This window comes from Bombina bombina, chromosome 3 (assembly GCF_027579735.1).
Source record: "Bombina bombina isolate aBomBom1 chromosome 3, aBomBom1.pri, whole genome shotgun sequence".
Taxonomy (NCBI): Eukaryota; Metazoa; Chordata; class Amphibia; order Anura; family Bombinatoridae; genus Bombina; species Bombina bombina.
The window spans coordinates 481909060-481924575 of record NC_069501.1 but is presented as its reverse complement, the minus strand read 5'-3'; the positions used below and the strand labels follow the sequence as shown (position 1 = coordinate 481924575).

Below are 15516 nucleotides of genomic sequence, written 5' to 3'. Positions count from 1 at the left end.
TTATTTAGCTGATACAGTCACAGTTTCCAAAATTGGGTAGTGAAACAGAGTGTGTTCGTAATGTAACTAAATTATCAAAAAATTCTCTAAACTACGGTGTACATTCAGTTCAATTTATTCTGTTTTTTTTGTTGTTTTTTTTTACATTATTAGCTCTATGACAAAATTTACAGGAATATGAAACAAATTTTTACTTTAATGATTCAGATGGAGCATGTGATTTTAAGCAACTATCTAATTTACTCCTATTATCATTTTTTTCTTTGTTCTCTTGGTATCTATTTGAAAAAACAGCCTGGGTAGTGCTTACTGATTAGTGGAAACCTTTAGCCACCAATCAGCAAGCGCTACCCCGGTGCTGAACCAAAAATGGGCCAGCACCTAAGCTTACTTTCCTACTTTTCAAATAAAGATATTAAAAGAATGAAGAAAAAATTATAATAGGAGTAAATTAGAAAATTGATTAAAATTTACTGCTCTAACTGAACCATGAATGAAGAATATTGGGTTTCATATCCCTTTATATAAAGATCAAAATTAATTAAATGACAGCACCAAATTTACACAATACAAACAGTGTGCATATTAAAAAGAGGTGTCTGCTTATCCCACATTAATAGAATGCCAATAAAAAAACAAATTGTACCAGCACTACTGTATAAAATGCAGTAAGGATCTTTGCTGGGGTATCATCTCCACAGCAATTTAGCAACATTTTGGGCTACATACAGATATGTAGCCTGACATATTGGTGTATAGTTGTGGCGATCATACCCCAATAAAGAAACTGCATTTTATACAGTGGTGCTGAAGCAAATGTATCTTTATTGAAAATGTAACTTGAGTGCAGCTCCAGAGATAGAAATCTATAAATGTATTTGGCACTTGAAAATAATTCACAATCAAAGCTGAAAAGAGATGAATCAGGAAAAATAGAAAACTATGGTAGGATTGTTTATTTCACCATTTATTATACACTAACATTAAGATCCTATAATTGTTATACAATTTAGAGCTCCTTTGTCCCTAGAATACAAAAGGAAACAACAAACAAATCCATTTTTACATATAATAGTTTCATGGCCTATTTAAATTTTACCTAAAAGAATATTACACTAAAATAGTCTATATCCAATGTAAAAGTTTACAATGTTAAGGAGACATCATTGCTATTAGTGCATGTCATTTCTCCAGTACTGTTTCTAGGATACTGTGTGTTTAAACCTTAGCAAAGGGGATTAAAGGTAAGTCCTACCAAGCAGGAAACAGGCAGTTAGCCAATCAGAAGCAGGAGTCAAATTTAGCTGCCAATGACCATCAGTTTCTTGCTTGCAAGCTGCAACACTTGTGTCTCTTGAGCAAGACTCTACCCATGTTTAACCTCATCACTGCAGGGAAAAATTGGAAGCCTAAAGGGACATTGTACACTAGATTTTTCTTTGCATAAATGTTTTGTAGATGATCCATTTATATAGCCCATCTGGGAGTGTGTTTGCTACAATGTATAATTCTGCTTATTTTTTTTAATAACATTGTGGGGTTTTCAGACTCCTAACCAAGCCCCAAAGTGTCAGATGTATACATGCGTTTACAGACTACTGCTGGTTCCTGTTGGTCAAATCTGTCTTTTCATATGCAGAGAAGGGGAGGGGGAGAGAGTGTCTGCCCCCAGCCCCTTTTACTGGGTGTTCCAGCTAACCTCATCAATAGTGCTAAACCTGGAGCTTCTAAGTAAGTTTTTAAAAGGTTTTATACTGGATTTTTAGATCAGTATCTGTGCATATTCATCTTTACAGTATTGTCTATTACATGCAGTTATATGAAAACTGGTGTATACTGTCCCTTTAATGGAGCAGTAACATTACGGTAGTGCCATCCACTCCACTTGCATTTTAGCTCTGCATTGCAAATAAATGGTTAATATTTATTGTGCATGCAGTATTATAATGTATGCTGGATACAGAAGGTGTATTCAAGTAGTAGTAGTACTCAAGTTGTGGTGATTTTGGTTAAGTTCTTTTCTATACCCCTTCCATATTTGTAATAAACAATAGCAGGTCATAAATGTTATTACCTGGTGTTCAAAAGTGCTTAAAGCATAACGCCTTCCTGCCCTAACAGTGCTGGGCTTTAACGCCATTAGGACGGCATGGCACATACTACCATATATGGCGTCCTGCAGCTTCCTCCTTTGATGAAGGCAAAGATTGGCCTGTGGGGCGTGTCTAGCGGCATAGGCAGTCCCCATGACCCAATCTGGGCTTTGAAATTTCGTGATCGTATTGACAATCTCGCGATTTAATTTTACTAATTATGTTTACATCGGAAGAAAGTTTACACTTTGATGCCAGCACAAAGGGGTTAAGAGTAAACCTAGGCAGGTTAAAACATTACCCAAAATATTGTTGAAAACACTGCCGCCATAGGAAGCTTAATACACATGCACGCTTCTGTGCCCCTATGAGTCAACATAAGTTTACTTTCCAACAAAGAATACCAAGTGAGCAAAGCAAATTTGATCATAGAAGTAAACTAGAAAGTTGTTTAAAACTGCATGTTTAATTTAAATGTTACTGCCAGTTTAAATATGCCATTCCTCAGAACCTAATGTTATAAAAAGATTTCAGTTATAACAAGGTTTTGGCTACGATTTGTTTGTTTTTATTTGCATTATTCAATGCCGTCTTGCTCGCATTTTACCTTATTATCATCTTCATCATACAACGGGTGACCAGCTTCAGGAAAGATAGGACTTTGAGGTGGAGAATCTGAGAAGCAGCTCATGATGTCATCAAATAGCCTTTATGAGTAAAGATAATACTTGGAATTATTTTTACAAAGTGTGTAAATCGTAATGCAACACAATTAAGTGCAAAACTTTGAGATTGTGATACAACATTTTTAATTATGTGTAATAAAACTCTGCAATAAATGATCGTTATTTGTTTGCCCCCTTTTCTATCTCTAAATATTATGGATAATATTCTTGCAAAACTGCTGCCATATACTGCTCCAGAATTGGGCTGGTTTCTAATCATACGTCCCTGCTTTTCAACAAAAGATACCAAAAGAAACAAAGACAAAATGATAATAGAAGTCAATTAGGAAGTTGTTTAAAATCGCACAAAAGAATAATTGTGGGTTTCATATCCCTTTAAGTAACATTTATAAATAACAGAAAATGTTACAATAATGCAAAGTATTGCACTGCCCTCACCGGCTACTTCATAATGCCAGCTGGCAAACTTTTCTGCGGAGAACACTGAATATAAAATGTTTAACAATGTACAGTAACATATGCAATACACTTTAAATTTGTATTTATTTTACCTCCAGACTTTTAAAGGAATAATCTTGTCAAAATGAAACTTTCATAATTCAGATAGAGCATGCAATTTTAATCAACTTTCTAATTTACTCCTATTATCAATTTTTCTTCATTCTCTTGGCATCTTTATTTGAAAAAGCAAGAATGTAAGCATAGGAGCACATAGGTAGCAATTTTTATTTGGTGTCTAAATGTAGCCACCAATCAGCAAGCACTACCCAGGGGCTGAACCAAAAATGGCCCGGCTCCTAAGCTTACAGTCAAATAAAAATAACAAGAGAATGAAGAAAAATTGATAATAGAAGTAAATTAGAAAATTGCTTAAAATTGAATGCTCTATCTGAATTATGAAAGTTTAATTTTGACTAGACTATCCCTTTAAAGAAGCAGTAGACACTTTAAGATCATAAGATTAAATATTTAATTGTACATAGTAAAGCATTTTTTCTATTTACATTCTTTATTTATTTTGCCCCCTTTTCCTGATAGTTAATCCTGGAAATTAAGACTTTTCCAATTCTATAAACTGAAAGTGTACATGACTGGCTTCACAAGCCTAATTCTGCTACATATATATCCCCAAATGGCTTCAGCAAAGTTTAAAAGAAACAAAATACAGGTCTTGTTAACAAAATTACATTAGCTCTTTAAACTAAGGCAAGAGGTTGGTGAAATATCGTTACTGGGGGAAAAAATGCTTAAAACAAGGTGTTAATCTTTTCTAAAATTCTTTACATGCTGCTGATATGTTCCTTTACAACACTGGGTCCTTCATATGAATGGTACAACAGGAACAGTGTAATATGTCCATATATAAAGATAGATATAACTATATATAATATTATATACTTAACTGAAGAACTACAGCGGCTTCAAAAAGGAAATAGACTCTCTGTAACTGTCAGTACATAACTGTTCCTGATGTGATTTACCTTTTTACAGTTAAACTCTACAGTTACACAGGCCACAGTTCATATTCCCAGCATGCTGCCTGCTAGGCTTATTTCCTACATCTACACAGCCCACTTGCAGTGTAAGACACTATATATCCCTTCCTTCTCAATAAAGACAAATAAAAATAAATATACAATAACATAACATTTCTCAATGTAGTTAATAATTAAACAATTTTGTTATTCAGAGTTGCTGTTGGAGTTATACTATCCACCCTCCGGTTTTAAAACAGGAGGCAACAGAAGTTGTTTTTTTTTTTGTTTTTTTTTTAAATGGTAATATTCGTGCCTCCTTAAATATTCTTCCCGTATCTAGAAGTCTCTGTTTCCAGGTGGGACAGGATCCAACCCTGAGACTTCTGATATGCCTTTTGTCAGCATCATCATCATCATCGTGCCAAACACAGAACCTTATCTCTCAGAATCGACTACTACTTTTGAGGGTATCTCCTTGGTCTTTGAGAACCATGGCCTAAGCTGATATTGTGAGAATTCACTTGCATTTAACACTTTGTACATTTTGGGCACTAAAAGTTTTGCAATTATATCAGCTGTCCAACGGACATTTCCCTGATAAAGACATAGCCATACAGTATCTCGTATTTACACCACATTCTCTGTTTTCCTTTGGTTTGCAAACTTGCTCCTGTCCTTTAGGTTTCAGGAGATCAAGTTTAGCCTGGAGCAATCTGACCAACATTAGACATACTGGTGTCTGCACCGTAGCAGGATGGGGTGTGTTACTATACTGCTGAAGAAAATTCATAAGATGTTGCAAAGGATTTTCACCTGCAGCCTGTGTGCTCTTAAAATATCCTTTGAGTGTCTGAACAAAAAACGCCTAGCCTGTCCATTGGTTACAGGGTGGTAAGGAGCAGAACATTGATGTTTGTTGCCAAGGTGTGTAAGAAAAGGCTTTAAACTTTGAAGATACCAGTTGTGACCCGTTTCCTGAAACTAAGGCTTTAGGAAGACCAAAGACAGCAAAAACTGTTTCTAACACATAAATTGTTGGTTCTGTTGTAGTAAGTCTCATTGGAAATACTTCAGGTCATTTGGAGTGTGCATCTACAATGATGAGAAACATTTCTCCATCAATAGGACCTGCAAAATGAATATGGATGCACTTCCATGGTTTTAAGGACCATGTACATGGCTGCACAATACCTCTTGGCATGTCCATTTGAGCCTGAGTACAGCCTATGCATGCTGAAACATATGTCTGCATCTATTGTAGTCCACTACACATGTCCCCTAGCTTCCTGCGTCATGCAGCGCATGACTGTCTGGCCTTCATGTAGAAATTGTAGGGCTTGTTTCTGCAGTGTTTTTCGGAACAACTACTCAATCTCCCCAAAAGAGGCATCCACACAAGTTCACAAGCTTTAGACTGATAAGGTTTTAAATTTGCCAGTCATTGAGGGCCAAAAATTCTATACAAAACCCATGAACTCTGCCAACACAATATCTTTGTCTGATTCTGAAGCAATCTAATTTGATGCGACTTGCTCGTTGAAAAAGATAGGTGGCCTCAAATTTACTTTATGGTTTGTTTTTCTCTCATTACCTGGTAATGAAAGACGTGAAAAAACATATGCATTAGTGTGTTGAGAATGTGGTCTTTATTTGATTTGGTACTGGTATGCTCCCAATTATTAAACTAGATACTAGATACCCTAGTGGTATCAATAGACGACTAGATGTTGATCTCTATTTTTAGTAATAATATACGACCATTATACCACCTTCTTCACATTCACCAGTAGCTGTTTATATATTTATCTTTATGTTTACTACATCTAGTAAAATAGTAGTACAGGAATTCATATTATATATAACACTTAAAACTCTCGTTTCTCCTCTTCCTTAATGCAAGACTAGCTCTAATTCCCTGGGCATTCCATTATTTATTATATTCAGTGACATTCAGTTCAATTCTGTATACTTAATGACATTGATTATAACTAGCGTATCTCCCTTTAAGCATTCACACCCTATTCTTTCTTTAGTATTATACTGAATGCTATAGGAGAGCAGCCTGTTTTCACATTTGTCACTGAATATGATTTTTCTGAGCAACAATATCATATTTATAAATTTTTAGTTTTTGATTCATTTTTTACCCCTTTCTCGATTATTTAGTGATAATTGATATGGTTATATGAGATTTTTTTGACATTTTACCTTAATTTTTTATTAACTGTTTATTTTTTTGTATTTTTACATTTTGTATTCTGTATCGTTTGTTAGTATTGTTGAATGATGAGTGGTAAAACTCAAAACATTTTTATTCTTTTGTTAGTACCCTTTTTGCAATTCACATTTATATGATTCAGTTATTACTAACATTTTTATTATATTTTATTCATGTTATTTCGTTATGTTAACCGTATGCAGGGTCTCTATCTAACATTAATTGACATTTGTTGCTTTGTTACAATGTCACATTACTTTTGATTGGTTCCTCTTCCACATATAAGCTTGCACATCTTGATTCTAATTAGCCTCCGAAGAAGTGCATGTACGCATGCGCGAAACGCGTCAGGCGTTCATTCATGACTGTGCCTTGATATATATTTGTAATGCAGGACTTTCCTCAATAAACATCAGATCTGTTTAACTTCAGCAGTTTCCAGCGTGACGTCTTTGCTCATTTATATTGTCATTACATGGTTGGGTATACCACTTTTGTCCGCTTACTGCAGGTTGATTCTCCGTTGTCTAGAACCAAGTTTGTTGCCAAGGAGCCTCTCCCCCCTCCCTCCTACCAATAGCCTCACTACTGACTGGTGACGCACCAGGAAGCACGGACTAGGAGATGCTACATGCTACACGCACAGCTGACTATTCACCGCAGAGGAAGCACAGACAGACCTGTCCCGGAGGGGCCTCATCGCCCACTAGGATTAGAAGTCCGCAGTGAATCCAAGGTACTGACTTCGCCCGGAAGAGGTAAGAGCTGTAGTAACATCTTATGACTACCGGACTACACCGGCATAGAGGCAGAAGTGGAGGTATACGGGGTTGAGTAAGGACTATCCTTAAATAACAGTTTTTGACTTTGTGTCCCTTAACACATTTATTGGGACTCTAACACTGTTTACGGATCTCTTCCACACAGTTTTCGAAGAGACATTTGAACATACCGAGCACTCCTATATTTGCTTGAACTATTGTCTATATATGTGTACAGATGTATTTATATGTGTATATATGTATTTATATGTGTATATATGTATTTATATATGTATATATGTATTTATATATGTATTTATATGTGTACAGATGTATTTATATGTGTATATATGTTTTTATATGTGTATATATGTATTTACAGATATATATATATATATATATATATATATATATATACACACATATGTACACATATATAGAAGTACAATGGAGCCCTTTGCAGTTTAGTAGTATGAAAACATTTAAAAAGCATATTTATGCAATATTCATTTTTAATAAATTGATATATTGTATTTGCTGTAAATATTTCACATTCCAATGTTTTGCACATATGGGAATATGTTATATGTATTAATAAATAGATATCCCTATATGTCTCTGTATATATCTTCACCGATGTATATACAGGTAGCCCTCAGTTTACGCTGGGGTTAGGTTCCAGAAGGAATGGTTGTAAATCGAAACCGTTGTAAATTGAAACCCAGTTTATAATGTAAGTCAAAGGGAAGTGAGGGAGTTAGGTTTCAGGCCCCTCTCAAAATTGTCATAAGTAACACCTAATACATTATTTTTAAAGCTTTGAAATGGAGACTTTAAATGCTAAACAGCATTATAAACCTAATTAAATAATCACACAACACAGAATATATAATTAAACTAAGTTAAATGAACAAAAACATTTGCTAAACAGCATTATAAACCTAATCACACAACACAGACTTCACTTGCATTTTTCTGAAAGCAGTTCTTTCTATGCATTCCAATCTGGACTGATTTATAGACAGGAAGATCTTGTTCCTTTGAAATCTGATCGATAGCTCAGGTCTGGTTAAACTGATTAATTTCAGCTTGCTTGGCTTTGCTGCAACACAAGCGGACAGCTCCACCTACTGGCTATTTTAATAAATGCACTGCTTCTCAATGCTTTTCAATAGCAGTCACATGACTGGAGAAAAAGGTTGTTATTCTGAAACGGTGTAAATTGAACCGTTGTAAAACGAGGGCCACCTGTAGTACCAAAATACCATCAGATTTATGTATAGAAGTATTTATGAATAAATAGAACATATTCCGTAATGTGAAATATTCATATTTTTATGCCAAGTTAGCGGACATGAGAATATGTGATTGGTTTGCGCGCGAGTAGGGTGTTAAGGTTTTTTTTCCACTTATTTTTTTCCATTGACTTCTATGGGGGAATACATGAACGTGCACGCTATAATCCAAGTTCAGTTCTTTGCGCATTTTGAGTTAGCACGCAAGATAATACGAACGCAACCCGGCGTGTGCAAAACTCTTACTTCTAGCGCAGTTAATGCTCGACCGGGAGCACTTGTAATCTGGCCCTTAGTGTGTGACAAAACCACTCCAAGCCTGTAGGGTGATGCATCACAGGCTATGGACAGAGGCTTGTGCAAATCATAGTAAAAAAGAATTCTTGAACTCTGGACCAATTCATTTGACTTCTTAAAAGCTCTGATGAATTCTGAAGTCCACTTCCACTTACAATTTTTTTTTTAACGACCTGTTTAATGGAAATAATAGGTGTGCAGGAAGGAAGGTAAGTTCAGGAGTGTGCACGTGCCTGCAGCACTACATGGCAACAGATTTGCAAAAATGTTATACATTAGCAAGAGCACTAAATGGCAGCATTATTTCCAGCCATGCAGTGTTCCAGACTTGTGCACCAGGGGCATTTTTGGCCTAGGCAAACAAGGCACTTGCCTAGGGCAGCAGATTGGAGAGGGGGCAGCACTTTTTTTGTGGCTATATTTGTAAAAAGCTTACAGTTATTTCAGAAGTATTATGCAGGTAGGTAAATGACAAATTTTGCCCAAGGAGTTTATATTCTATTGGGGGTATAATAGCAGACTGCCCATGCAGCTTACTTTTTAGAGGTAACTCTGAACCTTTTATTTATTTAGCTAGCTATTGCCTTTAGTCCTGTTGGCTTCAGCATTTTGTATATTCTGTTTGGGGAAGCATTGTATCAAAAAATCTGTGTTTGGGGTTTATATATAGATTGCAGCAATAGATAGATATGTGTGTGTGTGTGTGTGTGTGTGTGTATGCAAGTGTTGTGCTAGTCCTTTTGAACATTTACTTTGGAAATTCCATGGAAGACAAAAATTTCACAGGTCAAAAAAAGGCTTAAAACCTTGGGGGTGGGTGGGGGCAGCAGAATTTTGAGTGCCTAGGGCAGCACAAAACCTAAATACGCCACTGATGTGCATGCTACCTATCTAGATATCTCTTCAACAAAGAATCACATGAGAATGAAGCAAATTTGATAATAGAAGTAAATTGGAAACTTTTTTTAAATTGTATTCTCTATCTGAATCCCGAAAGAAAAAAAAAAAGGGTTTCATGTCCCTTTAATCCTGCTATATTACACACAACCATTGCTTGCACATTTATAGCCATCTCAAATTAGCCTCAGCGGAATAGATCTGATAATGTAAATCTGGGTTACAATATGGTGGTACCAATTACATTATGGACAGTAAACCCTTACATTTATTTCATCAGTATTTAAACAACTAATATAATTAAAAAATAAAATAAATTAGCATATTATTCTCAGGCTAATATTTGTTTTCAATACGCCGGTATACCAAGTATTTATTTAGTGTTTAGTTAAAGTCACTTTAAAAAAGCACTACCAAGCTTCTAGTTAAAAAAAAAAGTTCTAATCATCTCTTATTAGGCAACTGAGAGAAGAAAAAAAACGTACAACGTGAGCCATGAGTGCTGTGTAATCACCCCTCCTCCCAGGGGTCGTGCATCCACACACATGGAGAGACAGATGCCACACTCATTGAATCAGGAGAAGACAGTCCCTGCTGGGGCGTACTCTATGGTTATGGTTAATTCTTCCTGACATTTCATTCCTCACTGTGCAAAAAGATTCTTGTATTCCTTGCTCCCTAAAGAGATACCATTTCCTAGTCCCAAAATGCATGTGGTTAGTAATGTAGACGGAAAAAAAAAAGATAGAGAAGAACATTAGGGACACTCGTTTGAAAGACTTTAAGATGAAGTTCTTGAAAAACTCATAGCTGGAAAATGTTTGTTTTCACCCTTTTTTATTCCTAAGGGCATAAAGTGCCTGGCGGAAGAACTTACAAGACGCGTACAATCTGTCTAAAAACGATAGGGATGATTACTATTAATAGCCGCAGACACCCGCTGGAGACATTGAAACTCCCACAAAGCCCATCAGATATATTCCACTCCTTTTCTGATTATCAATAGTTAATATATTCACTGAGTCCCCTGCCATCTGGTTGAAATGCATACCGTGTTCTCGAAGATAATTTTGCTCACGGGAAAAGCAAACACTTCAGATTTACAAAATGCAAACAGAACTGGGGGAGTGATATGGAATACAGAGCAATAGAAAAAGCAGAATATGTCAGTCAATTGCAAACCTCAGCTCTGCTTTGTCGTTTAGTTGGGTGATAAATTAGTTAAAGCAAACATTTCACCGCCAGGAAAATGAAGGGTGACGTTTCTTTTTTGAACAAGGGCAGTATAAAGTTCTTGCCTAGTAGTATAGTTAGTCATCTTTTTAAGGTACATATTTTTATGGATTTATTGATATGTGCAAAACCTTTTAAGTTTCAATCATTTTCTTAACTTATTCAAAAATGTTAAAAAGATCAAAAAGTCTTGGCAAATACAAAATAAGATAGTTTTGCTCCAAAAGCTAAAGCTATAAGCTTTGGATAACAATAAATTTGGACATTAATGTTTTATCTATCTATCTATCTATCTATCTATCTATCTATCTATCTATCTATGTAAACACACACTTACATGTATATATATATATATATATATATATATATATATATATATATATATATATCTCCATTGGTGCTGCAGAGTGGATACCCAGTATTGTATTCTCCAGGAGAAAGTTTAAATTTGTGTTAATTCATAGAAACTATTGCAAATAGCTAGCTGGTAATAGCTAGTAGTATGTGGGTTCCTGGCATGGAACATTTAAGAGCAGATTAGGCCAGTGCTCCACTCCACATTTCCTATGCAGCACAGCAGTTTAGGAATCTAGGCCAGGAGTTTAATGAAACCTCCAAACTATTCTCACCTGAGTGTGGTCATTAGCAGAGACTGCGAATAAAAATTACTTTGATTGGGAGAGACACAGGCAACACTGCAGTGTTTGTCCTGGGAGAGGAAAATTGTCTCTAGAGCAAATGTAAAGGGGTCTGTACAATATTTGGTACTAAAGACACACACATACTGTGTATATATATATATATATATATATATATATATATATATATATATATATAACATAAATTATGCTTACCAGATAATTTCCTTTCCTTCTGTACAGGGAGAGTCCACAGCTGCATTCCTTACTTGTGGGAAATACTGATCCTGGCCACCAGGAGGAGGCAAAGACACCCCAGCCCCCAGCCAAAGGCTTAAATACCTCCCCCACTTCCCTCATCCCCCAGTCATTCTGCCGAGGGAACAAGGAACAGTAGGAGAAATATCAGGGTGAAAAAGGTGCCAGAAGAAACAAGATAAAATTTAGGGACGCCCATCAGAGAACACGGGCGGGAGCTGTGGACTCTCCCTGTACAGAAGGAAAGGAAATGATCTGGTAAGCATAATTTATGTTTTCCTTCTTAATACAGGGAGAGTTCACAGCTGCATTCATTACTTGTGGGAAATTATACCCAACCTACAGAGGACACTGTATGCCAACGAGAGGCAAAATGAGAGGCGGCCCCCATCTGAGGGCACCACAGCCTGCAAAAGCCCAGTCTCCCGAAGGCTGCTTCAACAGAAGCAAAAAGGAAAAAGAAAGTAAGGACCAAGTAGCCGTCCAACAATCAGATCCATAGAGATCTCATGCCAGAGACCCAAGATTACGTCACTGCTCTCAAACTGAGCCGTAAACCTCTGAGGAGACTTGTGTCTCCTATGTCAAGCGGAAGACACTCCTCAACTAAAAATAAGGAAGTCACCAATGCCTTCTGACCCTTGCACTTCCCAGATACAAATATTCAACAGATAAATCTGTCTATTCTTATGTAGCCTGAAAAAGACATCAAGGCGCGATTCCATAAAAACAGAATTTATGTTTACCTGATAAATTACTTTCTCCAACGGTGTGTCCGGTCCACGGCGTCATCCTTACTTGTGGGATATTCTCTTCCCCAACAGGAAATGGCAAAGAGCCCAGCAAAGCTGGTCACATGATCCCTCCTAGGCTCCGCCTACCCCAGTCATTCGACCGACGTTAAGGAGGAATATTTGCATAGGAGAAACCATATGGTACCGTGGTGACTGTAGTTAAAGAAAATAAATTACCAGACCTGATTAAGAAAACCAGGGCGGGCCGTGGACCGGACACACCGTTGGAGAAAGTAATTTATCAGGTAAACATAAATTCTGTTTTCTCCAACATAGGTGTGTCCGGTCCACGGCGTCATCCTTACTTGTGGGAACCAATACCAAAGCTTTAGGACACGGATGAAGGGAGGGAGCAAATCAGGTCACCTAAATGGAAGGCACCACGGCTTGCAAAACCTTTCTCCCAAAAATAGCCTCAGAAGAAGCAAAAGTATCAAACTTGTAAAATTTGGTAAAAGTGTGCAGTGAAGACCAAGTCGCTGCCCTACATATCTGATCAACAGAAGCCTCGTTCTTGAAGGCCCATGTGGAAGCCACAGCCCTCGTGGAATGAGCTGTGATTCTTTCGGGAGGCTGCCGTCCGGCAGTCTCGTAAGCCAATCTGATGATGCTCTTAATCCAAAAAGAGAGAGAGGTAGAAGTTGCTTTTTGACCTCTCCTTTTACCGGAATAAACAACAAACAAGGAAGATGTTTGTCTAAAATCCTTTGTAGCATCTAAATAGAATTTTAGAGCGCGAACAACATCCAAATTGTGCAACAAACGTTCCTTCTTTGAAACTGGTTTCGGACACAGAGAAGGTACGATAATCTCCTGGTTAATGTTTTTGTTAGAAACAACTTTCGGAAGAAAACCAGGTTTAGTACGCAAAACCACCTTATCTGCATGGAACACCAGATAAGGAGGAGAACACTGCAGAGCAGATAATTCTGAAACTCTTCTAGCAGAAGAAATTGCAACCAAAAACAAAACTTTCCAAGATAATAATTTAATATCAACGGAATGCAAGGGTTCAAACGGAACCCCCTGAAGAACTGAAAGAACTAAATTGAGACTCCAAGGAGGAGTCAAAGGTTTGTAAACAGGCTTGATTCTAACCAGAGCCTGAACAAAGGCTTGAACATCTGGCACAGTTGCCAGTTTTTTGTGAAGTAACACCGACAAGGCGGAAATCTGTCCCTTCAGGGAACTTGCAGATAATCCTTTTTCCAATCCTTCTTGAAGGAAGGATAGAATCCTAGGAATCTTAACCTTGTCCCAAGGGAATCCCTTAGATTCACACCAACAGATATATTTTTTCCAAATCTTGTGGTAAATCTTTCGAGTTACAGGCTTTCTGGCCTGAACAAGAGTATCGATAACAGAATCTGAGAATCCTCGCTTCGATAAAATCAAGCGTTCAATCTCCAAGCAGTCAGCTGGAGTGAAACCAGATTCGGATGTTCGAACGGACCCTGAACAAGAAGGTCTCGTCTCAAAGGTAGCTTCCAAGGTGGAGCCGATGACATATTCACCAGATCTGCATACCAAGTCCTGCGTGGCCACGCAGGAGCTATCAAGATCACCGACGCCCTCTCCTGATTGATCCTGGCTACCAGCCTGGGGATGAGAGGAAACGGCGGGAACACATAAGCTAGTTTGAAGGTCCAAGGTGCTACTAGTGCATCCACTAGAGCCGCCTTGGGATCCCTGGATCTGGACCCGTAGCAGGGAACTTTGAAGTTCTGACGAGAGGCCATTAGATCCATGTCTGGAATGCCCCACAGCTGAGTGACTTGGGCAAAGATTTCCGGATGGAGTTCCCACTCCCCCGGATGCAATGTCTGACGACTCAGAAAATCCGCTTCCCAATTTTCCACTCCTGGGATGTGGATAGCAGACAGGTGGCAGGAGTGAGACTCCGCCCATAGAATAATCTTGGTCACTTCTTCCATCGCTAGGGAACTCCTTGTTCCCCCCTGATGGTTGATGTACGCAACAGTCGTCATGTTGTCTGATTGAAACCGTATGAACTTGGTCCTCGCTAGCTGAGGCCAAGCCTTGAGAGCATTGAATATCGCTCTCAGTTCCAGAATATTTATCGGTAGAAGAGATTCTTCCCGAGACCAAAGACCCTGAGCTTTCAGGGATCCCCAGACCGCGCCCCAGCCCATCAGACTGGCGTCGGTCGTGACAATGACCCACTCTGGTCTGCGGAATGTCATCCCTTGTGACAGGTTGTCCAGGGACAGCCACCAACGGAGTGAGTCTCTGGTCCTCTGATTTACTTGTATCTTTGGAGACAAGTCTGTATAGTCCCCATTCCACTGACTGAGCATGCACAGTTGTAATGGTCTTAGATGAATGCGCGCAAAAGGAACTATGTCCATTGCCGCTACCATCAACCCGATCACTTCCATGCACTGAGCTACGGAAGGAAGAGGAACGGAATGAAGTATCCGACAAGAGTCCAGAAGTTTTGTTTTTCTGGCCTCTGTTAGAAAAATCCTCATTTCTGAGGAGTCTATAATTGTTCCCAAGAAGGGAACCCTTGTTGACGGGGATAGAGAACTCTTTTCCACGTTCACTTTCCAGCCGTGAGATCTGAGAAAGGCCAGGACGATGTCCGTGTGAGCCTTTGCTTGAGGGAGGGACGACGCTTGAATCAGAATGTCGTCCAGGTAAGGTACTACTGCAATGCCCCTTGGTCTTAGCACCGCTAGAAGGGACCCTAGTACCTTTGTGAAAATCCTTGGAGCAGTGGCTAATCCGAAAGGAAGCGCCACAAACTGGTAATGTTTGTCCAGGAATGCAAACCTTAGGAACCGATGATGTTCCTTGTGGATAGGAATATGTAGATACGCATCCTTTAAATCCACCGTGGTCATG

At 38.1% G+C, this 15516-nt stretch overlaps 1 protein-coding gene across 1 annotated transcript in view; it reads right to left on the bottom strand.

Annotated features, from left to right (window-relative positions):
• The window catches only part of ACACA (acetyl-CoA carboxylase alpha), a 1007059-nt gene that overhangs the window by 547039 nt on the left and 444504 nt on the right, over positions 1-15516 (bottom strand). The window contains exon 31 of the mRNA XM_053706820.1: positions 2701-2800. Coding sequence (XP_053562795.1) covers positions 2701-2800 — 100 coding nt within the window. The remainder of the gene's footprint in view (positions 1-2700; positions 2801-15516) is intronic.